This window comes from Pleuronectes platessa, chromosome 23 (assembly GCF_947347685.1).
Source record: "Pleuronectes platessa chromosome 23, fPlePla1.1, whole genome shotgun sequence".
NCBI classification, from domain to species: Eukaryota; Metazoa; Chordata; class Actinopteri; order Pleuronectiformes; family Pleuronectidae; genus Pleuronectes; species Pleuronectes platessa.
Genome location: NC_070648.1, coordinates 2,061,619 through 2,089,421, shown reverse-complemented (window position 1 = coordinate 2,089,421; position 27,803 = coordinate 2,061,619). Strand labels below are relative to the sequence as shown.

The window sequence follows — 27,803 nt, the reverse complement described above, 5'->3', positions numbered from 1 at the left end:
TATGAGCTGCATGGGAAAAACACAGGATGGTGCAAATAATGGATTCTCATACTATTCTTAAGATCACATCACAACAATGTTAAAACTCGAGTAATCAATTGGAACAGGAGAAAAAGGTAAATTTCTCTTATATGTTAGTAGAAAAGTTAGTGGTCGTTGTTCCTTCACTGCTTGATTGGGGTAATGATGTTTTTTTAATATATTCGAGCCCAAACCTCCTGCTAGTTGTTGCTCTGGTACTGGTTTAGCTGGTATTAGTTTAGCTGGTATTGGTTTAGCTGGTATTGGTAGTAGGCAAGGACATTCTGATAATGGTGAAAAATTGAGATTTGTTCAAGAGGAGAACACAGAATGGAGGAATTTGAAGGAGGTAAAGGAGCCTTTGAGGTTTGAGGTGGAGACGTTAAGGGCGTGGTGGACCTTTCTGCAGGGTTGGTGGTAGCTGTTGTCGGTGTAAGCTGAGGATCAGATGAGTTCGAAGGGACAGTACTGCCATTGGAAGGTGTCGTTGTAAAAAGCCCAGAGGTGGTGCTGACATGGCCAGATGTGGAAGTAACAGGGCCAGATGTAGAACTGACTAGCCCAGAGGTGGTGCTGACATGGCCAGATGTGGAAGTAACAGGGCCAGATGTAGAACTGACTAGCCCAGAGGTGGTGCTGACATGGCCAGATGTGGAAGTAACAGGGCCAGATGTAGAACTGACTAGCCCAGAGGTGGTGCTGACATGGCCAGATGTGGAAGTAACAGGGCCAGATGTAGAACTGACTAGGCCAAAGGTGGTGCTGACATGGCCAGATGTGGAAGTAACAGGGCCAGATGTAGAACTGACTAGGCCAGAGGTGGTGCTGACATGGCCAGATGTGGAAGTAACAGGGCCAGATGTAGAACTGACTAGCCCAGAGGTGGTGCTGACATGGCCAGATGTGGAAGTAACAGGGCCAGATGTAGAACTGACTAGCCCAGAGGTGGTGCTGACATGGCCAGATGTGGAAGTAACAGGGCCAGATGTAGAACTGACTAGGCCAGAGGTGGTGCTGACATGGCCAGATGTGGAAGTAACAGGGCCAGATGTAGAACTGACTAGCCCAGAGGTGGTGCTGACATGGCCAGATGTGGAAGTAACAGGGCCAGATGTAGAACTGACTAGCCCAGAGGTGGTGCTGACATGGCCAGATGTGGAAGTAACAGGGCCAGATGTAGAACTGACTAGCCCAGAGGTGGTGCTGACATGGCCAGATGTGGAAGTAACAGGGCCAGATTTAGAACTGACTAGCCCAGAGGTGGTGCTGACATGGCCAGATGTGGAAGTAACAGGGCCAGATGTAGAACTGACTAGCCCAGAGGTGGTGCTGACATGGCCAGATGTGGAAGTAACAGGGCCAGATGTAGAACTGACTAGCCCAGAGGTGGTGCTGACATGGCCAGATGTGGAAGTAACAGGGCCAGATGTAGAACTGACTAGCCCAGAGGTGGTGCTGACATGGCCAGATGTGGAAGTAACAGGGCCAGATGTAGAACTGACTAGGCCAAAGGTGGTGCTGACATGGCCAGATGTGGAAGTAACAGGGCCAGATGTAGAACTGACTAGGCCAGAGGTGGTGCTGACATGGCCAGATGTGGAAGTAACAGGGCCAGATGTAGAACTGACTAGCCCAGAGGTGGTGCTGACATGGCCAGATGTGGAAGTAACAGGGCCAGATGTAGAACTGACTAGCCCAGAGGTGGTGCTGACATGGCCAGATGTGGAAGTAACAGGGCCAGATGTAGAACTGACTAGGCCAGAGGTGGTGCTGACATGGCCAGATGTGGATGTAACAGAGCCAGATGTAGATGAAGTTCCAGGTGAGGTTGTAGAGCTTAAAGTTGTGGTGGCAGTTTGCATAGCTGTAGTTGAAGAAGGTTTCTGAGACGTGCTTTCCTCAGAAATGGCAGCGGTCTGAGTTGCCACCGCAGGGCTGGCATAGCCTGATGTGGATGGGGATGGAGATTGATCTGTTCTAGGTGATGGACGAAGAGTGATGGCTTTCGCTGGGATGGTGGTGGTTTTGCGGGGACGTGTTGTGGGAGTGGGGTTACTGCCAAGAGGATTAGTGGAGGGGACAGCTGCAACAGGAACTGTCACAACTGGAACAGTAGAAACAACCTTGGGTGGAATTGCAGAAGTAATAACAGGCGTTAAAGTGGCGGCAGGAGGTTTAGGAAAAGTTGGGGCATCAGGACGTTCATTGTTTCGAGGAGGAGTAGTCGCAGTTTCTGGACCAACACGAGGTGGTGGGATTGGAGGGATAAGGTTACCTCCGTTTCCTGATCCGAATAAATTCGGAAATATTGCTGCCAATCCTGAAAGAGCACCTCCTATTGCTCCAAAACCAGCTCCCAGACCAGCTCCCAAACCAGCTCCCAAACCACCTACCAAACCACCTACCAAACCACCATCTGGAATAGGTAAAGCTGGGACCATATTTCCTCCGGAGGATCCGTCATTTCCCTCCTTCGTCCTGTCTTTGTCGTTTTCATCTTTCTTTCTCTTCTTTGTTGTGGTGGTAGTTTTGGTGGTTGTGGTTGTGACTTTTGTGGTAGAGGTCGTGGCAGCAGTAGTTTTGGTGCTTGTTGTAGACGCTCTGGTGGTTGGATGACTGGTGGTAGTTTGGGGTCTTGTAGTTTTAGAAAAAGATGTTGTGGTCAGAGGGAGAGTGGTTGTTTGGAGAACAGTTGTTGCTGGTGTTTCTGTAGTTGTAGGTTTACTGGTGCTCAGAGTGGCTGGAGCAGGAGTTGAGGGAGTACTGGTTGTCGTAGCAGCATGGCCAGTTGTTGTCGGCGGGCGCGATGTTGTACTGGGAGGTGTGGAAGTAAAAGTCCCAGATGTTGTACTGACAGGGCCAGATGTGGTAGTAAGAGGACCAGATGTGGTACTGACAGGGGTAGATGTGGTAGTAAGAGGGCCAGATGTTGTACTGACAGGGCCAGTAGTAAGAGGTGTTACTGTGGTACTAAATGGAGGAGATGTTGTAAAAGGGCCAGATGTGGTAGGCAGAGATGCAGATGTTGAAACGGGAGGGGTAGAGGCAGTTGTGGGAGCAGCAGAAGTAGTTGAAACGGGTGCTAGGCACTTACAGTCCATACTGAGTTGAGGGTAAAGGTGGGTGACAGAGGTGTGAAGTGGACAGTGTGTTCCAGGGAATACTTCAGATGGTGCTCCCAGTTCTAGATGGAGCTCGTCCAAGGTCTTGGTCTGAAGCACTCGACCTTCATCTTCAATGTTGTCACCCCAGTGTGCCCCTGCTAACCACGCCCCCTCACTACTGCTGTAGCAGCAGAAAGCTGACCAGAGCATGGAGGGAATATTAACCTTGTTGTTGAGGCGGATGTTGTTGCTGGGCCGTGCTCCGATCACCACAAAGCCTTCAGTTTGGCCATTGTTGTTGATGCAGTATTTATCAAGGACACATTGAACGCATGTCTCCATGTTACTCCAGCTTCCATCATTAAATGATATTACTTGAGGAACACTGTTGGTCAGGGTAAAGGTAGAGCTTTTGTCATTTCTGGTAAAACCATAGGAGCATGGTAATAAATGGCCTTCTTTGAATCCTAGTTTGTTAATGTAATATTTCGTATTGGCCTGGTGAATGTGGCACTTCCCTTCCTCTTCAATCTTCATGTTTTTATTCAGTTTTATTTGCTCAAGCTGTAATAAATAAAAAAATATATTAGTGACTTGGGTAGAATTGCAACAGATTCATTTTTGGTAACACAAAGATATATCATTTCAAAAATAATAATGCAATGTGAACATCCTTTCAATATTATACAATTTAAAGCCGAGGTTAGTTATTTTGTTTTGTTCTGCAAAGTAAAAAAAGCCGAAAGTCTGTAAACAGATGAATTCATCCTCAATGTGAATTAACCATGACATCCACAGTTTTAGCTTTGAGGTGCTATCGGCTGCAAAACCAATCACAGCAGAGGAGGTAAACTGGCCAATCACAGCAGAGTAGGCCTCATCTGGAGAAAGGAGTTAATTCTGAAACCGCTGGCATGTGGATGTTGTGTGAGTTTGTAGAAATAACCCACAAATACAATACTACAGATAATAAGAATTTCATTTCTGTCAAAAAACAAACCTGTGGTTCTATCATCCAAATGTTTGGAGGTCTCCCTGCTGTGTTCCCAATGTACTTGTAAGCAGAGAACACTGGGATCCTGTTGGTGTTGTCGTAGAGTGTCACAAATGTTCTCAAGTTATTCAAGGTCTGGCAAATGGGCTTGTATCTGTTCTGTTTCAGGATGTTCCCCCCCTCCAAGATTCCCCCGATCTGTGGTGGAGCCTGGTTAAGAAAGTATTGGTCACAGTCCGACATCGATGTCACCACTTCAGTTAGTGTGGGAGCAGCAGACAGGAGGAGGAGGGCAAGGAGCGGCAGGAGGAACGGCATCTTCAACGCCACCACTGAACGCTGCGTCATCAGAGCAGAAAAAGAATCATCAGGTCATTACAGGTCGTTCATGCTGCAGTTACAGTTCAATTCTAAACAAATCATATGATCATAGGATATCAAATCACAATGACCAGATTAAAACCGTGTTGACGTATGAATCCCTTTCTTGTATCGAGGTGAAAGCTTCATTTGAAAAAAACAAATCTTGTGCGTTGGAAATTTAATTATTAGAGATGGGATACGGGCCAGAGAAGAACCCATCACATTCTGCTGTTGATCCAGTACAGGGGTTGTATCCAGGAATCTTTTATTTCACTGTCTTTAACATTGTGAGATAGGGCTTTTGTCAACATTAAAATATAGTAAATGGATCATGGTGAAAGAAATCTGGCACATTTAGTGGACTAACATTCATGAGTGCGTGAAATATTGCGTTAATCTAAATAAAACTGTCGACCAAGCAAATTTAAAAGTGGTTTAATAAGGAGACTGTCATGTTCCAGTGTTAAATATATCCAACGTTATTAATATATAATATACGAAATGAACATATACATTTGAAATGAGATGCTATTCAAAATGTATGTGTAAATATCAAAATATAAAATACAGAGTCCAGAGATGTATGCATGTATTCTTGTAAAAATACATTTAAATCATCATGTCCTATATAAACTTGTTAAGTACATAATACAATTAGCTGTGCTGTTATTTCATTTCCACACAGTCACTAAAATTACAAATGCAAATAAAAGATGCACAAACATGAGAGAAAACTCACAGAGAGACTTACCACAGCTCAGATTTCCTGAAAATCAGAGATCTTCTGTTCAAACAGCAGTGGAAACAAAACCAGAGATCTACAGAGCTGAAGGAGGAACTCACATTGTTTATATTTCAGCCGTGTATGAAAGTGGGCGTGTTCCTTTCATCAGTAAGTTACCTCTTCATTTAACACTTCTGTATCCAGATCCCAGCAACACTGAGCGTCTCGCACACACACACACACACACACACACACACACACGTTGTGTTTATTTCATCATATGCAAACGTTTTCTGCAAACATCACTGATAAACTCGGCTGCAAAGTGACACACAGCCGAGGGATAGTTGGGAATCTGAGTCCTCGACTGCAAGACGTCAAATGTGAAATGTTATCCTGGGGTCAAACGGAGTCACAGGGGGAAATGAGAGAAGTGAGAGTAGATGCATAGAAGTCAGATACCGCATGAATTCAGAGAAATGTTTTTGAGTGAATGTGGAACTTAATTTCCAGGCAGACGGAATCGTCGAGTGTCTTTTTTGTGTCTGGTCAACTTGTTCCAGCAAATCACAGGAAAAACAAGATTTGAAAGCTTCACAAGATCATTCAACTTTTCATCTTAAAACAGACGCTTCAGTAAATTGAGTCTGATGTTTCAGTGACTGTGATTATTGAGAATGTTTCCTCTTTCATTCCCACTCGTCGAAAACAGACAGAAACACAGGAAGCTGCTGATTCCTGCTTTTCAACAACAGAGTTTACACAAAAAATAAATAAAGATATAGTTTTTATTGAGGTGTTTGGTTCATTATTAGAAATGTTGATCCTTATATATGATACTTTCTTCTTCATCAGCAGCAAACAGGTCTGATCAACTGAAGGACAGACGTTCAGAGGCTCCTTTTGCTTCAGCTCGAGCTGCAGGAGGAGAAGAACAAATAACCAGCAGGTGTAATTGCTGTGGTTTAGAAATGATGAAATAATCGCACACCACCAGCAAAGTTCTTTTAAATCTCTTGTTAAAACCACAGACTGAACATAAAGATGGACGCCATGACAGCTCCCAAAAGTGAAGCCAAGTCATTTTGTTTTGTCTCCGGGAGTCGGAAGTCCAAAGAAGCTGAACCCGGGTCGAGTCCGAGCGACGGGAAAAGGTCATTTTGAATTTAATTAAGAAATAAGGAGATGGTTTAATAATTCAAAAGGTTTAATTTATCCTGTTCACCAGCTTCTCTCTAGATTTACTAGGTTTAATATATAGATTCACTATTTCACAGGTAATGTGGGACATGTTTTCGCAATTTTATATGTGTTATTCTTATTTTTGTTATTTTAAATAAAGAAAGTATCATTTTCCTTTTAAACGTTGATGTTGAAAGATGATCATTTTCTTTTATTTTGTTGTTTCGGTTGAATTGTATCACACTTCAAACCGGTGCGTTGGAAAAAGTAATGAACTGGAAGCCATTTTGTGTTTTAATTAGAAATACACTGGTACCAAGAAAACCAAACGAGTGTCATACAATATTATACATTTCATCTATCCTCTAAACCAGGTGATTTTGAAGTAAATTAGACTATATTTCAATCACTTTTTCAAAAGCCTATGTATTCAATTAGTATTTGACTGTAAATTAAAATAGACATTTAAGAGACTATAGAGGACACGAAATACCTTCCTGAGCAAAGAGTGAGACTTCCACAGAAGAAAGGTGCCGGTTGGAGCCTTAGATTTAATCTAGTCACAGTCTTTAATGGAAATCAAAGTTACATTAAGAAGCCGTACATTTTTAAACAACAAATTAGAAAAAAATCAGAGAGCAGAATGATATTGCATTTAAAGATTGGTTTAATACGTGCTGCATGGGAAAAAAAAGAATTCTGCAAAGAATTCATTCTTTACTTTCCTTTTCATTTAGCTGAAGCTTTTATCCAAAGCGACTCATAATAAGTGCATCAACCATGAGGGTACAAACCCACAACTACAAGAATCAAGAAAGTACAATTTCTTCAAAAAAAGCAAAACTACAAAGTGCTATAAGTAAGTGACATTTAAGTGCTGCTAAATTGTTAGCTTCAAAATGTTATTCAAGGTATAGTCGGAAAGTCTCATAGTATTCTTAAGATCACATCACAACAATGTTAAAACTCGAGTAATCAATTGGAACAGGAGAAAAAGGTACATTTCTCCTATATTCTTATATGTTAGTAGAAAAGTTAAAGGTCGTTGCTCCTTCACTGCTTGATTGGGTCAATGATGTTTTATTTATATATTTGAGCCCAAAACTCCTGCTAGTTGTTACTCTGGTATTGGTAGTAGGCAAGGACATTCTGGCAGCAGTAGTTTTGGTGGTTGTTGTAGATGCTCTGTTGGTTGGATGACTGGTGGTAGTTTGGGGTTTTGTAGTTTTAGAAAAATAAGTTGTGGTCGACGGGCACGATGTTGTACTGGGAGGTGTGGAAGTAAAAGTCCTATATGTTGTACTGACAGGGCCAGATGTGGTACTGACAGGGGTAGATGTGGTAGTAGTTGAGGCAGTTGTGGGAGGAGCAGAAGTATTTTAAATGGGTACAGGGCACCTACAGTCCTTACTGAGTTCAGGGTAAAGGTGGGTGACAGTGGTGTCAGGTGGACACTGTGATTCAGGGAATGCTTCAGATGGTTCTCCCAGTTCTTGATGGAGCTCGTCCAAGGTCTTGGTCTGAAGCACTGGACCTCCATCTTTAATGTTCTCACCCCAGTGTGCCCCTGCTAACCACGCCCCCTTAATGCTGCTGTAGCAGCAGAAAGCTGACCAGAGCATGGAGGGAATATTAACCTTGTTGTTGAGGAGGTTGTTGTTGCTGGGCCGTGCTCCGATCACCACAAAGCCTTCAGTTTTTCCGTTTGCGTCCTTGCAGTATTTATCAAGGACACATTTAACGCAGGTCTCCATTCTACTCCAGCTTCCCGAATTAAATGATATTACTTGAGGAACACTGTTGGTCAGGGTACAGGTAGAGCGTTTGCCATTTTCGTTCGACCCATAGGAGAATGGTAATAAATGCCCTTTGTTATGTTCTTTGTTGTCAGTGTAATCAGTATTAACGGCCTGGTTAATGTAGCACTTCCCTTCCTCTTCAATCTTCATGTTTTTATTCAGGTTTATTTCCTCAAGCTGTAGTAAATAAAAAGATATATTAGTGACATGGGTAGAACTGCAGTAGATTCATTTTTGGTAACACAAAGATATATCATTTCCAAAATAATCATGCGATGTTAACATCCTGTCAATATTATACAATTTTAAGCCGAAGTTAGTTTTTTTCTTTTGATCTGCAAAGTAAAAAAAGCCCAAAGTCTGTAAACAGATGAATTCATCCTTAAAGGAGTTAGTTCTGAAACCGCTGGCATGAGGATGTTGTGTGAGTTTGTAGAAATCACACATAAATACAATATAACAGATGATAAGAATTTATTTTCTGTCAAAAAACAAACCTGAGATTCTATCGTCCACGTAGGTCTCGCTATCGTTTTTTTCCCAGTGTACTTGTAAGCAGAGAACACTGGGATTTTGTTGGTGTTGTCGTAGAGTGTCACAAATGTTCTCACGTTCCTCAAGGTCTGGCAAATGGGCTTGTATTGGTTCTGGTCCAGGATTTTCCCCCCCTCCAAGATTCCCCCAATCTTTGGTGGTTTTTGGTTAAGAAAGTATGCGTTACAGACCGACATCGATGTCACCACTTCAGTTACTGTGGGAGCAGCGGACAGGAGGAGGAGGGCAAGGAGCGGCAGGAGGAACGGCATCTTCAAAGCCACCACTGAACGCTGCGTCATCAGAGCAGAAAAACAATCATCAGGTCATTACAGGTCGTTCATGCTGCAGTTACAGTTCAATTCTAAACAAATCATATGATCATATGATGTCAAATCTAAATACCAAGATTAAAACTGTGTTGACGTATGAATCCCTTTCTTGTATCGAGGTGAAAGCTTCATTTGAAAAAAACAAATCTTGTGCGTAGGAAATTTAATTATTAGAGATGGGATACGGGCCAGAGAAGAACCCATCACATTCTGCTGTTGATCCAGTACAGGGGTTGTATCAAGGAATCTTTTATTTCACTGTCTTTAACATTGTGAGATAGGGCTTTTGTCAACATTAAAATATAATAAATGGATCATGGTGAAAGAAATCTGGCACATTTAGTGGACTAACATTCATGAGTGCGTGAAATATTGCGTTGATCTAAATAAAACTGTCGACCAAGCAAATTTAAAAGTGGTTTAATAAGGAGACTGTCATGTTCCAGTGTTAAATATATCCAACGTTATTAATATATAATATATGAAATGAACATACACATTTGAAATGAGATGTTATTCAAATGTATGTGTAAATATCAAAATATAAAATACAGAGTTCAGAGATGTTTGTGTATGTATTCGTGTATAAATACATTTAAATCATCATATTATATATAAACTTGTTAAGTGCATAATAAAAGTAGCTGTGCTGTTATGTTATTTCCACGCAGTTGTGTTCACTAAAATTACAAATGCAAATAAAAGATGCACAAACAGGAGGAGAGAAAACTCCCAGAGAGACTTACCACAGCTTAGATTTCCTGAAATTCAGTGATCTTCTGTTCAAACAGCAGTGGAAACAAAACCAGAGATCTACAGAGCTGAAGGAGGAAGTCACATTGTTTATATTTCAGCCTTGTATGAAAGTGGGCGTGTTCCTTTCATCAGTAAGTTACCGCTTGATTTAACACTTCTGTATCCAGATCCCAGCAACACTGAGCTTCACACACATACACACACGCACAAACACACACACACACACACACACACACAAACACACACACACACACACACACACACACACACACACGCACACAAACCTTGTGTTTCTTTCATTGTCTGCAAACATCACTGATAAACTCGGTTGCAAAGTGACACACAGCCGAGGGATAGTTGGGAATCTGAGAGCTCGACTGCAAGATGTCAAATGTGAAATGTTATCCTGGGGTCACACGGAGTCACAGGGGAAAATGAGAGAAGTGAGAGTAGATGCATAGAAGTCAGATACCGCATGAATTCAGAGAAATGTTTTTGAGTGAATGTGAAACTTAATTTCCAGGCAGACGGAATCGTCGAATGTCTATTTTGTGTCTGGTCAACTTGTCCAAGCTAAAAACAAGAAAAACAAGATTTGAAAGCTTCACAAGACCTTTCAAGTTTTTATCTCAAAACAGACACTTGATTAAATTGAGTCTGTTGGGGGGGGTTGAATTGTATCACACCTCCAACGAGGGGCGATGGAAAAAGTAATGAAGTGGAAGTCATTTTGTGTTTTAATTAGAAATACACAAGTACCACAAAACCAAATGAGTTTCATACAATATTATACATTTCATCTATCCTCTAAACCAGGTGATTTTGAAGTATATTAGACTATATTTCATTTACTTTTCAAAAGCCTATGTATTCAATTAGTATTTGACTGTAAAATAAAATAGACATATAAGAGACTATAGAGGCCACAAAATACCTTCCTGAGCAAAGAGTGAGACTTCCACAGAAGAAAGGTGCAGGTTGGAGCCTTAGATTTAATCTAGTCACAGTCTTTAATGGAAATCAAAGTTACATGAAGAAGCTGTACATTTTTAAACAACAAATTACTAAAATATCAGAGAGCAGAATGATATCGCATTCAAAGATTGGTTTAGAGTAATATGAGCTGCATGGAAAAAACACAGGATGCTGCAAAGAATTCATTCTTTACATTACATTTCATTTAGCTGAAGCTTTTATCCAAAGCGTCTCACAATAAGTGCATCAACCATGAGGGTACAAACCCACAACAACAAGAATCAAGAAAATACAATTTCTTCAAAAAGAGCAAAACTACAAAATGTGCTATAAGGAAGTGACATTTAATTGCTGTTAAATTGTTAGTTTCAAAATGTTATTCAAGGTATAGTCGGACATTCTCATACTTTTCTTAAGATCACATCACAACAATGTTAAAACTCAAGTAATCAATTGGAACAGGAGAAAAAGGATCTTGTAAAAAAATATATTTGAGCCCAAACCTCCTGCTAGTTGTTACTCTGGTATTGGTTTAGCTCGTATTGGTTTAGCTGGTATTGATAGTAGGCACGGACATTCTGGTAATAGTGAAAAATTGAGATTTGTTCAATAGGAGGACACAGGATGGAGGCATTTGAAGGAGGAAAAGGAGCCTTTGAGGTTTGAGGTGGAGCTGAGGGAGAAGACGGAGAACTCAAGGTCTCAAATGCTGATGTGCTGCTTCGATTAGGAGAAAAGCTGTGAGGAAAAGGAGGGGAGGTGTTTGAAAGATCCCCGGTGGTGCTTGAAGAAAAAGACAAACTGATTGGAGAAGCTAAATGTTGTCGGTGTGAGATGAGGATCAGATGAGTTCGAAGGAACAGTACTGCCATTGGAAGGTGTGGTTGTAAAAAGCTCAGAGGTGGTGCTGACATGGCCAGATGTGGTAGTAAGAGGGCCAGATGTGGAACTGACAGGGCCAGATGTGATACTGACAGGGGTAGATGTTGTACTGACAGGGCCAGATGTGGTAGTAAGAGGACCAGCTGTGGTACTGACAGGGGTAGATGTGGTAGTAAGAGGGTTAGATGTGGTACTGACAGGGCCAGATGTGGTAGTAAGAGGGTTAGATGTGGTACTGACAGGGCCAGATGTGGTAGTAAGAGGGCTAGATGTATTACTGACAGGGCCAGATGTGGTACTGACAGGGCCAGATGTGGGAGTAAGAGGGCTAGATGTAACACTGACAGGGGTAGATTTGTACTGACATGGCCAGATGTGGAAGTAACAGAGCCAGATGAAGAACTGACTAGGCCAGAGGTGAAGCTGACATGGCCAGATGTGGACGTAACAGGGCCAGATGAAGAACTGACTAGGCCAGATGTGGTGCTGACATGGCCAGATGTGGAAGTAACAGGGCCAGAGGTAGAACTGACTAGCCCAGAGGTGGTGCTGACATGGCCGGATGTGGAAGTAACAGGGCCAGATGTAGATGAAGTTCCAGGTGAGGTTGTAGAGCTTAAAGTGGTGGTGGCAGTTTGCATAGCTGTAGTTGAAGAAGGTTTCTGAGACGTGCTTTCCTCAGAAATGGCAGCGGTCTGAGTTGCCAGAGCAGGGCTGGCATAGCCTGATGTGGATGGGGATGGAGATTGATCTGTTCTAGGTGATGGACGAAGAGTGATGGCTTTCGCTGGGATGGTGGTGGTTTTGCGGGGACGTGTTGTGGGAGTGGGGTTACTGCCAAGAGGAGCAGTGGAGGGGACAGCAGCAACAGGAACAGTAGAAACAACCTCGGGTGGAGTTCCAGAAGTAATAACAGGCGTTAAAGTGGCTGTAGGAGGTTTGGGAAAAGTTGGGGCATTAGGACGTTCATTGATTAGAGGAGGAGTAGTCGCAGTTTCTGGACCAACAAGAGGTGGTGGGATTGGAGGGATAAGGTTACCTCCGTTTCCTCATCCGAATAATCTCCAAAATGCTGCTGCCAATCCTGAAAGAGCACCTCCTATTGCATTTAATAAACCAGCTACCAAACCACCAGTTGTTTAAACGGGTGCTGGGCAGTTACAGTCCTTACTGAGTTGAGGGTAAAGGTGGGTGACAGTGGTGTCAGGTGGACACTGTGATCCAGGGAATGCTTCAGATGGTTCTCCCAGTTCTTGATGGAGCTCGTCCAAGGTCTTGGTCTGAAGCACTGGACCTCCATCTTCAATGTTCTTACCCCAGTGTGCCCCTGCTAACCACTTATTCTGTTTACTGCTGTAGCAGCAGAAAGCTGACCAGAGCATGGAGGGAATATTAACCTTGTCATTGAGACGGATGTTGTTGCTGGGTCGTGCTCCAATCACCACAAAGCCTTCAGTTTTTCTGTTTGCGTCCTTGCAGTATTTATCAAGGACACATTTAACGCAGGTCTCCATTCTACTCCAGCTTCCCGAATTAAATGATATTACTTGAGGAACACTGTTGGTCAGTGTATAGGTAGAGTTTTTGCCATTTTCGTTCGAGCCATAGGAGAATGGTAATAAATGCCCTTTGATAAATACTTGGTTGTCAGTGTAATCAGTATTAATGGCCTGGTTAATGTAGCACTTCCCTTCCTCTTCAATCTTCATGTTTTTATTCAGGTTTATTTCCTCAAGCTGTAATAAATAAAAAGATATATTAGTGACATGGGTAGAATTGCAGTAGATACATTTTTGGTAACACAAAGATATATCATTTCCAAAATAATCATGCGATGTCAACATCCTTTCACTATTATACAATTTTAAGCCGAAATTCGTTTTTTTCTTTTGATCTGCAAAGTAAAAAAAGCCCAAAGTCTGTAAACAGATGAATTCATCCTTAAAGGAGTTAGTTCTGAAACCGCTGGCATGTGGATGTTGTGTGAGTTTGTAGAAATCACCCCCAAATACAATATAACAGATAACAAACCTGAGGTTCTATCATCCATGGAGGTGTCTCTGCTGTGTTCCCAGTGTACTTGTAAGCAGAGAACACTGGGATCTTGTTGGTGGTGTCGTAGAGTGTCACAAATGTTCTCAAGTTATTCAAGGTCTGGCAAATGGGCTTGTATTGGTTCTGGTCCAGGATTTTCCCTCCCTCCAAGATTCCCCCAATCTTTGGTGGTTTTTGATTAAGAAAGTATTGGTCACAGTCCGACATCGATGTCACCACTTCAGTTACTGTGGGAGCAGCGGACAGGAGGAGGAGGGCAAGGAGCGGCAGGAGGAACGGCATCTTCAACGCCACCACTGAACGCTGCGTCATCAGAGCAGAAAAAGAATCATCAGGTCATTACAGGTCGTTCATGCTGCAGTTACAGTTCAATTCTGAACAAATCATATGATCATAGGATGTCAAATCAAAATAACAAGATTCATATTATATAAACATGGATCATGGTGAAGGAAATCTGGCACATTTAGTGGACTAACAATGAGTGCGTGAAATGTTGCGCTAATCCAAATAAAACTGTTGATCAAGCAAATTTAAAAGTGGTTTAATAAGGAGACTGTCATGTTCCAGTATTAAATATATCAAACGTATATAATGTATAATGTACCACTACAGAGTTCAGAGATGTTTGTGTTTGTATTCGTGTACAAATACATTTAAATCATCATATCATATAAAACTTGTAAAGTACATAATACAATTAGCTGTGCTGTTATTTTATTTCCACATAGTCACTAAAATTACAAATGCAAATAAAAGATTCACAAACAGGAGAGAAAACTCACAGAGACTTACCACAGCTCAGATTTCCTGAAAATCAGAGATCTTCTGTTCAAACAGCAGTGGAAACAAGACCAGAGATCTACAGAGCTGAAGGAGGAAGTCACATTGTTTATATTTCAGCCGAGTTTGAAAGTGGGCGTGTTCCTTACATCGGTAAGTTACCTCTTCATTTAACACTTCTGTATCCAGATCCCAGCAACACTGAGCTTCACACACACACACACACGTGTTTATTTCATCGTATGCAAACGTTTTCTGCAAACATCACTGATAAACTCGGTTGCAAAGTGACACACAGCTGAGGGATAGTTGGGAAGCTGAGAGCTCGACTGCAAGATGTCAAATGTGAAATGTTATCCTGGGGTCAAACGGAGTCACAGGGGAAAATAAGAGAAGTGAGAGTAGATGCATAGAAGTCAGATACCGCATGAATTCAGAGAAATGTTTTTGAGTGAATGTGGAACTTAATTTCCAGGCAAACGGAATCGTCGAATGTCTATTTTGTGTCTGGTCAACTTGTCCCAGCAAATACAAGATTTGAAAGCTTCACAAGATCATTAAACTTTTCATATTATAACAGACACTTGATTAAATTGAGTCTGTGGGGGGGTTGAATTGTATCACACCTCAAACTGGGGCAATGGAAAAAGTAATGAACTGGGAGACATTTTGTGTTTTAATTAGAAATACACAAGTACCAACAAAACCAAATTAGTTACATACAATATTATACATTTGATCTATCCTCTAAACCAGGTGATTTTGAAGTAAATTAGACTATATGTAATTTACTTTTTCAAAAGCCAATGTATTCATTTAATTTGGTAAGATATATAATATTTTTTTCTGGTATTTCACAGTAAATTAAAATAGACATATAAGAGACTATAGAGGCTGCAAAATACCTTCCTGAGCAAAGAGTGAGACTTCCACAGAAGAAAGGTGCCGGTTGGAACCTTAGATTTAATCTAGTCACAGTCTTTAATGGAAATCAAAGTTACATGAAGAAGCCGTACACTTTTAAACAACAAATTACTAAAATATCAGAGAGCAGAATGATATCGCAATCAAAGATTGGTTTAGAGTAATATGAGCTGCATTGAAAAAACACAGGATGCTGCCAAGAATAGATTCTTTACATTACATTTCATTTAGCTGAAGCTTTTATCCAAAGCGACTCACAATAAGTGCATCAACCATGAGGGTACAAACCCACAACAACAAGAATCAAGAAAATACAATTTCTTCAAAAAAAGCTAAACTACAAAGTGCTATAAGTAAGTGACATTTAAGTGCTGCTAAATTGTTAGTTTCAAAATGTTATTCAAGATATAGTCGGACATTCTCATACTATTCTTAAGATCACATCACAACAATGTTAAAACTTGAGTAATCAAATGAAACAGGAGAAAAAGGTAAGTTTCTCTTATATGTTAGTAACATAGAAATGTTAGTGGTCGTTGTTCAATAACTGCTTGATTAGGTTAATGATCTTTTATTTTTATGAGCCCAAAACTCCTGCTAGTTGTTACTCTAGTATGTGGTAGTGATAGGGCCAGATGTGGTAGTAAGAGGACCAGGTTATGGAGATACATCTGTTTAAATGGGAGGAGCAGAAGTAGTTTATTACCTTCCCTTTGTTTGTTTTCATAGATCATTTCATGGATCATGGTGAAAGAAATGTGGCAGATTTAGTGGACTAACATTCATGAATGTTTGAAATTTTTACGCTAATCCAAAAAAACTGTCGACCAAGCAAATTTAAAAGTGGTTTAATAAGGAGACTGTCAACGTCTATAATGTATAATTCACTGCATGAACATACACATTTGAAATGAGATGTATGTGTATGTATTCGTGTATGAATACTAGGGCTGTCAATAGATTAAAAAATAAATTAACTAATTAATCTCACATTTTGAAATTCATTAATCTGGATTAATCGCAATTAAAAGTTAGTTTTTCATCTAAAGACTACATCTTATAAATTAATGAGTTATCACTTCAGACAGAGTGTATTTTAGACACTGTTGTTTAATTGAATTTTTTTTAAACACAAAACTACACACAGAGCTGTGTTTTCAAAGAGGCTCAGGCCTGTAACTCCTACCTATAAAGTGGCAGCCAGGTATTTAAATATCATGTATGATAAATTGTTCTGAGACAGACAAGCATGTTCACATTTTCCTGACCACCACTTTAGTGGACAGTCCACCATCTGCAATTTCGGCTTCGCTTTACCTTTGCTCCTCTGCACAAGTTCTTATCTCGTTAGCTAGTTTCTCCAGCAAATAATCTTCTTTAACTGTTGATAGCCAATTCTTGATGCTGAAAATGTCATCGCTGCTTGAATCATTACTAATGGGGACCAGGAAGTGGGGGGCAACCAACCATATTTGGAAGATGTGTGTGTGTGAAGCAGTGGGTGTAGTACCAGCTAAAAACAATAGGGACACTAATGAGCAATGCTCACACACTCACAAAAAAACATGTAACATGGGCCAATGCTAAAAACTTCCCAGGCACCTTCAGAGTAACTCTAGTAGTCATTTAAAAGGGTTATCCTCATGGGGACCGGGATTTTGGTCCCCAAACCGCAACCGGTCCCCGCGCCGTGATGATTACCAGAACACACACACAAACACACACGCACGCACACACACGCACGCACACACACGCACACACACACACACACGCACACACACGCGCACACACACACACACACACGCACGGACGGAAAGAGTGGAGTTGCCTGCATGGTTCAAGTAGCTTCTCCAACTTCTCCAGTTTAGCGAGCTCCGGTGAAATCAACATCGAGATGTTGGTCTTGTGCGGAGCCAGGGAGGCTGCAAGTGGTCCCTTGTTTCGCTGGATCCGTTTGATCCTCTCCAAGGCAGAATTCCACTGGGTGTCCACATCTTGAACTATCGCCTCTTCCCTCTGTCCTTGTGCAGTTTGCTGTGCTCTCATTCAGATGGGACTTATCATCTGACGGGCTGTGTTCGAGGTGCGTGGAGGAATCACTCTGCACAGTGCTCCGCTGTATGTCGCGCCTCTGTTGTTTTTACTTCCGATGCAAAAGATCTTAATTTCCATTCATTGTCAATAAAACTCGAGTAATCAATTGGAACAGGAGAGAAAGGTAAGTTTCTCTTATATGTTAGTAACATAGAAAAGTTAGTGGTCGTTGTTTCTTCACTGCTTGATTGGGTTAATGATCTTTTATTTATATATTTGAGCCCAAAACTCCTGCTTGTTGTTGCTCTGGTATGTGGTAGTGACAGGGCTAGATGTGGTAGTAAGAGGACCAGGTTATGGAGATACAGATGTTGAAACGGGTTTAGGGCACTTACAGGCCTTACTGAGTTTAGGATAAAGGTTGGTGACAGTGGTGTGGAGTGGACAGTTTGTTCCAGGGAATACTTCAGATGGTGCTCCCAGTTCTCGATGGAGCTGGTCCAAGGTCTTGGTCTGCAGCACTCGACCATTTTCTACAATGTTGTCACCCCAGTGTGCCCCTGCTAACCACGCCCCCTGACTGCTGCTGTAGCAGCAGAAAGCTGACCAGAGCATGGAGGGGATATTAACCTTGTTGTTGAGGAGGTTGTTGCCAGGCCGTGCTCCGATCATCACAAAGCTTTCAGGTTGGCCATTTGCGTCCTTGCAGTATTTATCAAGGACACATCGAACGCAGGTCTCCATGTTAGTCCAGCTTCCAGAATTAAATGAATCTACTTGAGGAACAATGTTGGTCAGGGTAAAGGTAGCGCTTTTGTCATTTTCTTCCGAACCATAGGAGCATGGTAATAAATGCCCTTTGCTAAAAACTTTGTTGACATTGTAATCAGTGAAAAGGGCCTGGTGAGTGTAGTTCTTCTCTTCCTCTTCCATCTTCATGTTTTTTTCCTCCGGATTTATTTCCTCAAGCTGTAATAGATGAAAATATATATTATTGACATGGATAGAACTGCAGTAGATTCATTCTTGGTAACACAAAGATATATCATTTAAAAAATAATCATGCAATATGAACATCCTGTCAATATTATACAATTTAAAAGGAAACGTTATATAGATGTTTTTGTTCTGCAAAGTAAAAAAAAGCCCAGAGTCTGTAAACAGATGAATTCATCCTTAATGTGAATTAACCATGACATCCACAGTTTTAGCTTTGAGGTGCTATCGGCTGCAAAACCCAGAAATAAACCAGAAACTTTCTTTGTCTTGCCGCTTCTATAGAACTGAACGGCTGCAACATTTTTTTCCATATCCAGGTCTTATAATATTCCTACAGGCTCTGGTAACGGTCGACCAATCATAGCAGAGTAGGTAAACCGGCCAATCAGAGCAGACTAGGCTTCATCTGGAGTAAGGAGTTAGTTCTGAAACCGCTGGCATGTGGATGTTGTGTGAGTTTGTAGAAATCACCCACAAATACAATACTACAGATAATAAGAATTTCTCTTCTGTCAAAAAACAAACCTGTGGTTCTATCATCCAAATGTCTTTAGGTCTCCCTGCTTTCTTCTCAGTGTACTTGTAAGCAGAGAACACTGGGATTTTGTTGTCGGTGTCGTAGAGTGTCACAAATGTTCTCGAGCTATTCAAGGTCTGGCAAATGGGCTTGTATTGGTTCTGGTCCAGGATGTTCCCTCCCTCCAAGATTCCCCTGATCTGTGGTGGAGCCTGGTTAAGAAAGTATTGGTCACAGTCCGACATCGATGTCACCACTTCAGTTACTGTGGGAGCGGCGGACAGGAGGAGGAGGGCAAGGAGCGGCAGGAGGAACGGCATCTTCAGTGCCACCACTGAACGCTGCGTCATCAGAGCAGAAAAACAATCATCAGGTCATTACAGGTCGTTCATGCTGCAGTTACAGTTCAATTCTAAACAAATCATATGATCATATGATGTCAAATCACAATGACAAGATTAAAACCGTGTTGACGTATGAATCCCTTTCTTGTATCGAGTTGAAAGCTTCATTTGAAAAAAACAAATCATGTGCTTAGGAAATTTATTTATTACCTTCCCTTTGTTTGTTTTCATAGATCATTTCATGGATCATGGTGAAAGAAATGTGGCAGATTTAGTGGACTAACATTCATGAGATTGAAATGAGATGTATGTGTATGTATTCGTGTATAAATACTAGGACTGTCAATAGATTAAAAAAAAAATAAACACAAAACTACACACAGAGATGTGTTTTCAAAGAGGCTCAGGCCTATAACTCCTAACTATAAAGTGGCAGCCAGGTATTTAAATATCATGTATGATAATTCATGCTGAGACTGACAAGCATGTTCACATTTTCTGGAGCCACTGCTGCTCTCCTCTTCTGGACAATATGACCTGAGAGTGAGAACAGCCGCTCACGTGGCACTGTGGTAGCTGGGGTTGACAGGTGTTTGTTTGCTATTCTTGCAAGCTTCTCATGTGTGTGCTGCCTTCCTGACCACTACTTTATTGGACAGTCCCCCATCTGCGATTTTGGCTCCACTTTACCTTTGCTCCTCTGCACAAGTTCTTATCTCGTTAGCTAGTTTCTCCAGCAAATAATCTTCTTTTACTGTTGATAGCCACCTCTTGATGCTGAAAATGTCATCGCTGCTTGAATCATTACTAATGGGGACCAGGAAGTTGGGCGCAACCAACCATATTTGGAAGATGTGTGTGTGTGAAGCAGTGGGTGTAGTACCAGCTAAAAACAATAGGGACACTAATGAGCAATGCTCACACAGTCACACTCACAAAAAAACATGTAATATTGGCCAATGCTAAAAACTTCACAGGCACCTTCAGAGAAGCTCTAGTAGTCATTTAAAAGGGTTATCCTCATGGGGACCGGAATTTTTGTCCCCAAACTGCAACCGGTCCCCGCGCTGTGATGATTACCAGAACACACACACAACACACACGCGCGCACACACACGCACACACTCACACACACACACTCACACACACGCGCACACACACGCACACACGGACGGACGGACGGACGGAAAGAGAGGAGTTGCCTGCATGGTTCAAGTAGCTTCTCCAACTTCTCCAGTTTAGCGAGCTCCGGTGAAATCAACATCGAGATGTTGGTCTTGTGCGGAGTCCGGGAGGCTGCAAGTGGTCCCTTGTTTCGCTGGATCCGTTTGATCCTCTCCAAGGCAGAATTCCACCGGGTGTCCACATCTTGAACTAGCGCCTCTTCCCTCTGTCCTTGTGCAGTTTGCTGTGCTCTCATCATCTGACGGGCTGTGTTCGAGGTGCGTGGAGGAATCACTCTGCACAGTGCTCCGCTGTATGTCGCGCCTCTGTTGTTTTTACTTCCGATGCAAAAGATCTTAATTTCCATTCATTGTCAATAAAATGAGCTGTGACTCCCAGCTAAGTGTCATTACTGACTGACGTCCAGTGGTCACCAGTAAGGGCGACGCTGGCAGCTTGCTCGAGGAGCTGAATTTTCTTCCGAAAACCGGAAGTAAACAAAGTTGCGTTAACTCCGTTAAAATATTTTATCGCATTAATTTCGGGCACAATAATCTCATAGATTAACGCGTTAACTTTGAGAGCCCTAATAAATACATTTAAATCATCATATCATGTATAAACTTTTTAAGTGCATAATAAAATTAGCTGTGCTGTTATTTAATTTCCACACAGTCACTAAAATTACAAATGCAAATAAAAGATGCACAAACAGGAGAGAAAACTCACAGAGAGACTTACCACAGCTCAGATTTCCTGAAAATCAGAGATCTTCTGTTCAAACAGCAGTGGAAACAAGACCAGAGATCTACAGAGCTGATGGAGGAAGTCCTATTTTATATATTTCAGCCGAGTATGAAAGTGGGCGTGTTCCTTTCATCAGTAAGTTACCTCTTGATTTAACACTTCTGTATCCGCGAAAACACACACACACACACACACACACACACACACACACACACACACACACACACACACACACACACACCTTGTGTTTCTTTCATTGTCTGCAAACATCACTGATAAACTCGGCTGCAAAGTGACACACAGCCGAGGGATAGTTGGGAATCTGAGAGCTCGACTGCAAGATGTCAATTGTGAAATGTTATCCTGGGGTCAAACAGAGTCACAGGGGAAAATAAGAGAAGTGAGAGTAGATGCATAGAAGTCAGATACCGCATGAATTCAGAGAAATGTTTTTGAGTGAAGGTGGAACTTAATATCCCGGCAGACGGAATCGTCGAGTGTCTATTTTGTGTCTGGTCAACTTATCCCAGCAAATCACAGGAAAAACAAGATTTGAAAGCTTCACAAGATCATTAAACTTTTCATATTATAACAGACAGTTGATTAAATTGAGTCCGTGGGGGGTTGAATTGTATCACATCTGAAACCGGGAAGATGGAAAAAGTAATGAAGTGGAAGTCATTTTGTGTTTTAATTAGAAATACACTAGTACAAACAAAACCAAATGAGTTTCATACAATCTTATACATTTGATCTATCCTCTAAACTAGGTGATATTTAAGTAAATTAGACTATATGTCATTCACATTTTCAAAAGCCTATGTACTCAGTTAAGTTGGTAAGATATATAATATTTTTTTCTGGTATTTCACTGTAAATTAAAAAAGACATATAAGAGACTATAGAGGCTGCAAAATACCTTCCTGAGCAAAGAGTGAGACTTCCACAGAAGAAAGGTGCCGGTTGGAACCTTAGATTTAATCTAGTCACAGTCTTTAATGGAAATCAAAGTTACATGAAGAAGCCGTACATTTTTAAACAACAAATTACTAAAATATCAGAGAACAGAATGATATCGCATTTAAAGATTGGTTTAGAGTAATATGAGCTGCATTGAAAAAACACAGGATGCTGCAAAGAATAGATTCTTTACTTTATATTTTATTTAGCTGAAGCTTTTATCCAAAGCAACTCACAATAAGTGCATCAACCATGAGGGTACAAACCCACAACAACAAGAATCAAGAAAATATTTTTTTTCAAAAAAAGCTAAACTACAAAGTGCTATAAGTAAGTGACATTTAAGTGCTGTTAAATTGTTAGTTTCAAAATGTTATTCAAGGTAGGGTCGGACATTCTCATACTATTCTTAAGATCACATCACAACAATGTTAAAACTCAAGTAATCAATTGGAACAGGAGAAAAAGGTAAATTTCTCTTATATGTTAGTAACATAGAAAAGTTAGTGGTCGTTGTTTCTTCACTGCTTGATTGGGTTAATGATCTTTATATTCTGTTTATATATTTGAGCCCAAACCTCCTGCTAGTTGTTACTCTGGTATGTGGTAGTGACAGGGCCAGATGTGGTAGTAAGAGGACCAGGTTATGGAGATACAGATGTTGAAACAGGTCTAGGGCACTTACAGTTATTACTGAGAGAAGGGTAAAGGTGGGTGACAGTGGTGTCGAGTGGACAGTTTGTTCCAGGGAATGCTTCAGATGGTGCTCCCAGTTCTCGATGGAGTTCGTCCAAGGTCTTGGTCTGAAGCACTCGACCTCCATCTTCAATGTTGTCACCCCAGTGTGCCCCTGCTAACCACGCCCCCTCACTGCTGCTGTAGCAGCAGAAAGCTGACCAGAGCATGGAGGGGATATTAACCTTGTTGTTGAGGAAGTTGTTGCCAGGCCGTGCTCCGATCACCACAAAGCCTTCAGTTTGGACATTTGCGTCCTTGCAGTATTTATCAAGGACACATTGAACGCATTTCTCCACGTTAGTCCAGCTTCCATCATTAAATGATTTTACTTGAGGAACACTGTTGGTCAGGGTAAAGGTAGCTCTTTTTACAATTATGTCCAAACCATAGGATTGTGGTAATAAATGTCCTTTTTCGAATCCTAGGTTGTTTACGTAATCTCTCGTATCGGCCTGGTGAGTGTAGCTCTTGCTTTTGTCTTCAAGCTCCATGTTTTTATTCAAGGTTATTTCCTCAAGCTGTAAAAAATGAAAATATATATTACTGACATGGGTCGAGCTGCAGTAGATTCATTTTTGATAACACAAAGATATATCATTTCAAAAATAATCATGTGATTTGAACATCCTGTCAATATTATACAATTTAAAGCCGAAGTTATTTGACTTTTTTTGTTCTGCAAAGTAAAAAAAGCCCAAAGTCTGTAAACAGATGAATTCGTCCTTAAAGGAGTTTGTTCTGAAACCGCTGGCATGTGGATGTTGTATGAGTTTGTAAAAATCACCCCCAAATAAAATATAACAGATAAAAATACTTTCTTTTCTGTCAAAAAACAAACCTGTGGCTCTATCTTCCACTGTTGTTGTCTTGGTCCCTCTGGTTTCCCAGTGTACTTGTAAGCAGAGAACACTGGGATCTTGTTGGTGGTGTCGTAGAGTGTCACAAATCTTTCATCGTTCCTCAAGGTCTGGCAAATGGTCTTGTATCTGTTCTGGTCCAGGATGATCCCTCCCTCCAAGATTCCCCTGATCTGTGGTGGAACTTGGTTAAGAAAGTATGCGTTACAGACCGACATCGATGTCACCACTTCAGTTACTGTGGGAGCAGCAGACAGGAGGAGGAGGGCAAGGAGCGGCAGGAGGAACGGCATCTTCAACGCCCCCACTGAACACTGCGTCATCAGAGCAGAAAAACAATCATCAGGTCATTACAGGTCGTTCATGCTGCAGTTACAGTTCAATTCTAAACAAATCATATGATCATGTGATGTCAAATCACAATGACAAGATTAAAATCATGTTGACATATGAATCCCTTTCTGTATCGAGGTGAAAGCTTCATTTGAAGAAAACAAATCTTGTACTTAGGAAATTTATTTATTACCTTCCCTTTGTTTGTTTTCATAGATCATTTCATGGATCATGGTGAAAGAAATGTGGCAGATTTAGTGGACTAACATTCATGAATGTGTGAAATTTTGTGCTAATCCAAATAAAACTGTTGACCAAGCAAATTTAAAAGTGGTGTAATAAGGAGACTGTGAACATATATGATGTATAATTCACTGCATGAACATACACATTTGAAATGAAATGTTATTCTAAATGTATGTGTAAATATCAAAATAAATGAATACAGAGTTCAGAGATGTATGCGTGTATTCGTGTATAAATACATTTAAATCATCATATCATATATAAACTTGTTAAGTGCATATTAAAATTATCTCTGCTGTTATTTAATTTCCACACAGTCACTAAAATTACAAATGCAAATAAGAGATGCACAAACAGGAGAGAAAACTCACAGAGAAACTTACCACAGCTCAGATTTCCTGAAAATCCGTGATCTTCTGTTCAAACAGCAGTGGAAACCAAACCAGAGATCTACAGAGCTGAAGGAGGAACTCACATTGTTTATATTTCAGCCCTGTATGAAAGTGGGCGTGTTCCCAACCGCTGCAAGGTGACACACAGCCGAGGGATTCTTGGGAATCTAATCTGATCTAAAATAAGTAACGTTAGTTGCCTGGAAGTCAGATGAGTGATTGTGAAACATAATTTCCCGGCTAACTGAATAGTCAAATGTTTATTTTGTGTTAGGTCAACCAGTCACAGCAAAATCACAGGAAAAACAAAATTTGAAAGCTTCACAAGATCATTCAACTTTTCATCTTAAAACAGACGCTTCAGTAAATTGAGTCTGATGTTTCAGTGACTGTGATTATTGAGAATGTTTCCTCTTTCATTCCCACTCGTCGAAAAACAGACACAAACACAGGAAGCTGCTGATTCCTGCTTTTCAACAACAGAGTTTACACAAAAAATAAATAAAAATATAGTTTTTATTGAGGTGTTTGGTTCATTATTAGAAATGTTGATCCTTATATATGATGTTTTGTTCTTCATCAGCAGCACACTGGTCTGATCAACTGAAGGACAGACGTTCAGAGGCTCTTTTTGCTTCAGCTTGAGCTGCAGGAGGAGAAGAAAAGTAATAATCAGGGAATTTTATTTTACTTTTGGGAAAAAAACTAAACTTATTTCAGGGACTCCTACCTTTAGCCCACATTGTGTAAACCTTCACAGCCACTATGAGCATCACAGTGTAAAGGATGATCAGCAGGATGGTAAACACCAGCCTGGGTGGAGACATGAGAGGAGGAGGAGGAGGAGGAGCAGAAGGAGGAGGAGGAGGAGGAGGAGGAGCAGAAGGAGGAGGAGGAGGAGGAGGAGGATGAGGAGGAGGAGGAGGAGGAGCTCTGACTGCATGAGAGAAGAACAAATAACCAGCAGGTGAAGTTGTTGTGATTTAGAAATGATTAAATCATCGCACACCACCAGCAAAGTGCTTTTAAATCTCTTGTTAAAACCACAGACTGAACATAAAGATGGACGCCATGACAGCTCCCAAAGTGAGGCCAAATCATTTGGATTGACCCCTGGTGGCTGACTGCAGTATAGGTCCTAAGCCTCCATGCTAGTGGACGTCAAACACATTTTTTTAAAAGATGGTATCCGTCGTTTAAGGTGTTTCCTGTTTCTGATAAGTTTGGTTTTAATTAATTAATTAGTTTTAATCAGGCTGAAACATAACAGTCAGCTGAGGCTCACGATTGGTCGGAATGATGGATGTTACTACCAGGTCTGGCCTCTACACTCGTTTTTAAGAATACAAACTGTGACCCGACCTTTGCTGATCACAGAGAACCAGCTCTGCGGCGACCTTCCTTCCGTGGGGTGTTCACACATGTAGAGTCCTTCATCGGACTTGGACACCGACGGGAAGGTCATCTTCCCTGAGGCACGAGTCCCAATGACGACGCCGTCCTTGTAGAAGTTGGCAGAGAAGTTAGAAGTGGTCGTGCCGTCCTCGTCCTCCTTGTAGAGACAGACAAGCACCACCTCCTCCGCCTCCGTCACAGGAAGAGCGGAACTCTTCAGGATCACTTTGCCGTCTGGAACACAAGCGTATATATGAGACCTGTTGTGGGGTAAAAAGTCGGCATCAAACACAGAAGCTACTAGCACGTGTGGTGTTACCGGTAACGGTGAGGTTGATGGTGTTAATGCACTCCCCCCCGTCAGACTCACACCAGTACAAGCCACTGTCAAATGGATAGGCGTCCTGAATGGTGCAGGAGCAGGGGTCATGTACCTCGCCCCCGGCTACTGGTGCACGGCTCAGAAATCAGCTTGGAGGTGTTTCTCCTCAGTTTCCAGACACTGCACAGCTCAGCTTGATGGAGTCATAGCGATGGAACTGGGATCTGTCCAGCTGGACGGTCAGTGTCGCTGCTGCCGATTCACACAGAGAGAAAAAACAAAACCGAGATTTAAAACCATCCGACTGAAGCCCGGACCTGTAAAGAAGCTTTTCACACAGGGTTATTGTTTACACGCGTGTGTGTGTTTGCACCAAATAACTCCACAAAGCTGGGTTGAATATAACTTAGGAGTTTATCTGAAGGGGATTTGATTTTGGAGCTGGATAATGGACACAAGCTAAAACTAGATAGATATAATAAATCTCTGCAGCCTATCAGACTATAGACACGACCTGAAGCTTATATAGATGGAAACATAATCGATGATCTTACGCTAGGAATCCTGATCAGAGCGGAGATCCAGGAAAATCTTTTTTCCCTCATCTTAAATTTTGTGATAGGTTTTTATTTATTTTGTACTTACTGTGTGTGTGTAGTTTGTTGCAGATCCAAATAAAAATTACAGATTTTGTGAATTTAAATGTTGATTCTACGGATCTACTGAGGGACGTTCTCATTTTTAATCCGATATACCACCTCTAATTTTGTATCCTGCTTTAAATCCTATTTTCACAATGTATGCTTGAGTGGGCTGTGATAGGTTATACTGAGAATCTGAAAGCTCAAAAAGCTGCAGAGACGTTTCCTCGTCAAAACCTTCCACCATATACGAAAACAGGAAGCGTTAGATCAAATGTTATAGAACTATAAGCTGTCGAAGCTTCATATGTCTCAGAGGGATGAGTCACTAACTTCAAGCAGTGCTGCAGATCACATCATTTCCACATTAACGACCTGAACCACACGAAAAACAACAGGATTGACAACAAACTGTCACAGAGAGGAGTCGGACCAGCGCAGCAAACTGTCACTTCAAGGCAGCAAAGGTTTCAAAGGTAACTTTACTTTCACTGAGAAGTTAGAGGAAGACTTTTGATCTAAATTCATTTGAGAAATTATAATAAACTAAATTAAATAGCTCACAAAGCACGAGGCAGATTGATGCGACGTCCATTCTGGCGTTCGTCTTCTTCCTCTCAGGTAATCCGACAGCTTGTGAGCCCACATCCTCAAAACAACAGGAAACCATCTCTACACCCACATTA

At 41.3% G+C, this 27,803-nt stretch overlaps 5 protein-coding genes across 5 annotated transcripts; all 5 read right to left on the bottom strand.

Annotated features, from left to right (window-relative positions):
* Positions 1-254: 254 nt before the first annotated feature.
* LOC128430569 (mucin-5AC) lies at positions 255-10,020 on the bottom strand. The gene is made up of 5 exons (XM_053416670.1): positions 9,950-10,020; positions 9,800-9,874; positions 4,126-4,458; positions 1,524-3,689; positions 255-305 (listed from the first exon to the last, which is right to left on the bottom strand). The coding sequence occupies exons 3-5, from the start codon at positions 4,435-4,437 to the stop codon at positions 255-257; spliced, it is 2,529 nt and encodes an 842-aa protein (XP_053272645.1). The 5' UTR covers positions 4,438-4,458; positions 9,800-9,874; positions 9,950-10,020.
* LOC128430568 (uncharacterized) lies at positions 5,719-27,787 on the bottom strand. The gene is given in 5 exon segments (XM_053416669.1): positions 5,719-6,124; positions 25,490-25,696; positions 26,122-26,388; positions 26,474-26,728; positions 27,682-27,787. Coding segments are annotated over 5 exon segments (882 nt in total). The 3' UTR covers positions 5,719-6,077.
* LOC128430365 (endonuclease domain-containing 1 protein) lies at positions 10,801-14,644 on the bottom strand. The gene is made up of 3 exons (XM_053416410.1): positions 14,517-14,644; positions 13,698-14,024; positions 10,801-13,402 (listed from the first exon to the last, which is right to left on the bottom strand). The coding sequence occupies exons 2-3, from the start codon at positions 14,001-14,003 to the stop codon at positions 12,806-12,808; spliced, it is 903 nt and encodes a 300-aa protein (XP_053272385.1). The 5' UTR covers positions 14,004-14,024; positions 14,517-14,644; the 3' UTR covers positions 10,801-12,805.
* Positions 17,618-21,379, bottom strand: LOC128430362 (endonuclease domain-containing 1 protein). The gene is made up of 3 exons (XM_053416407.1): positions 21,228-21,379; positions 18,987-19,319; positions 17,618-18,431 (listed from the first exon to the last, which is right to left on the bottom strand). The coding sequence occupies exons 2-3, from the start codon at positions 19,296-19,298 to the stop codon at positions 17,817-17,819; spliced, it is 927 nt and encodes a 308-aa protein (XP_053272382.1). The 5' UTR covers positions 19,299-19,319; positions 21,228-21,379; the 3' UTR covers positions 17,618-17,816.
* LOC128430363 (endonuclease domain-containing 1 protein-like) lies at positions 22,210-24,903 on the bottom strand. Its single transcript, XM_053416408.1, has 3 exons — positions 24,751-24,903; positions 23,770-24,102; positions 22,210-23,449 (listed from the first exon to the last, which is right to left on the bottom strand). Exons 2-3 carry the CDS (start codon positions 24,079-24,081, stop codon positions 22,838-22,840), a joined length of 924 nt encoding a protein of 307 aa, XP_053272383.1. The 5' UTR covers positions 24,082-24,102; positions 24,751-24,903; the 3' UTR covers positions 22,210-22,837.
* Positions 27,788-27,803: the final 16 nt, after the last annotated feature.

What these genes read in the sequence shown, in the direction of transcription:
- LOC128430569 (XM_053416670.1), bottom strand. Translation starts at nt 4,437, where the DNA reads ATGCCGTTCCTCCTGCCGCTCCTTGCCCTCCTCCTCCTGTCTGCTGCT. An exon ending in TTTGGATGATAGAACCACAG is followed by an intron (nt 3,690 to 4,125) that starts GTTTGTTTTTTG and finishes TATTTATTACAG; the next exon opens with CTTGAGCAAATAAAACTGAA. An exon ending in TCAGCACCACCTTTGGCCTA is followed by an intron (nt 306 to 1,523) that starts GTCAGTTCTACA and finishes CACCATTATCAG; the next exon opens with AATGTCCTTGCCTACTACCA.
- LOC128430365 (XM_053416410.1), bottom strand. Translation starts at nt 14,003, where the DNA reads ATGCCGTTCCTCCTGCCGCTCCTTGCCCTCCTCCTCCTGTCCGCTGCT. An exon ending in CATGGATGATAGAACCTCAG is followed by an intron (nt 13,403 to 13,697) that starts GTTTGTTATCTG and finishes TATTTATTACAG; the next exon opens with CTTGAGGAAATAAACCTGAA.
- LOC128430363 (XM_053416408.1), bottom strand. Translation starts at nt 24,081, where the DNA reads ATGCCGTTCCTCCTGCCGCTCCTTGCCCTCCTCCTCCTGTCTGCTGCT. An exon ending in AGTGGAAGATAGAGCCACAG is followed by an intron (nt 23,450 to 23,769) that starts GTTTGTTTTTTG and finishes CATTTTTTACAG; the next exon opens with CTTGAGGAAATAACCTTGAA.
- LOC128430362 (XM_053416407.1), bottom strand. Translation starts at nt 19,298, where the DNA reads ATGCCGTTCCTCCTGCCGCTCCTTGCCCTCCTCCTCCTGTCCGCCGCT. An exon ending in TTTGGATGATAGAACCACAG is followed by an intron (nt 18,432 to 18,986) that starts GTTTGTTTTTTG and finishes CATCTATTACAG; the next exon opens with CTTGAGGAAATAAATCCGGA.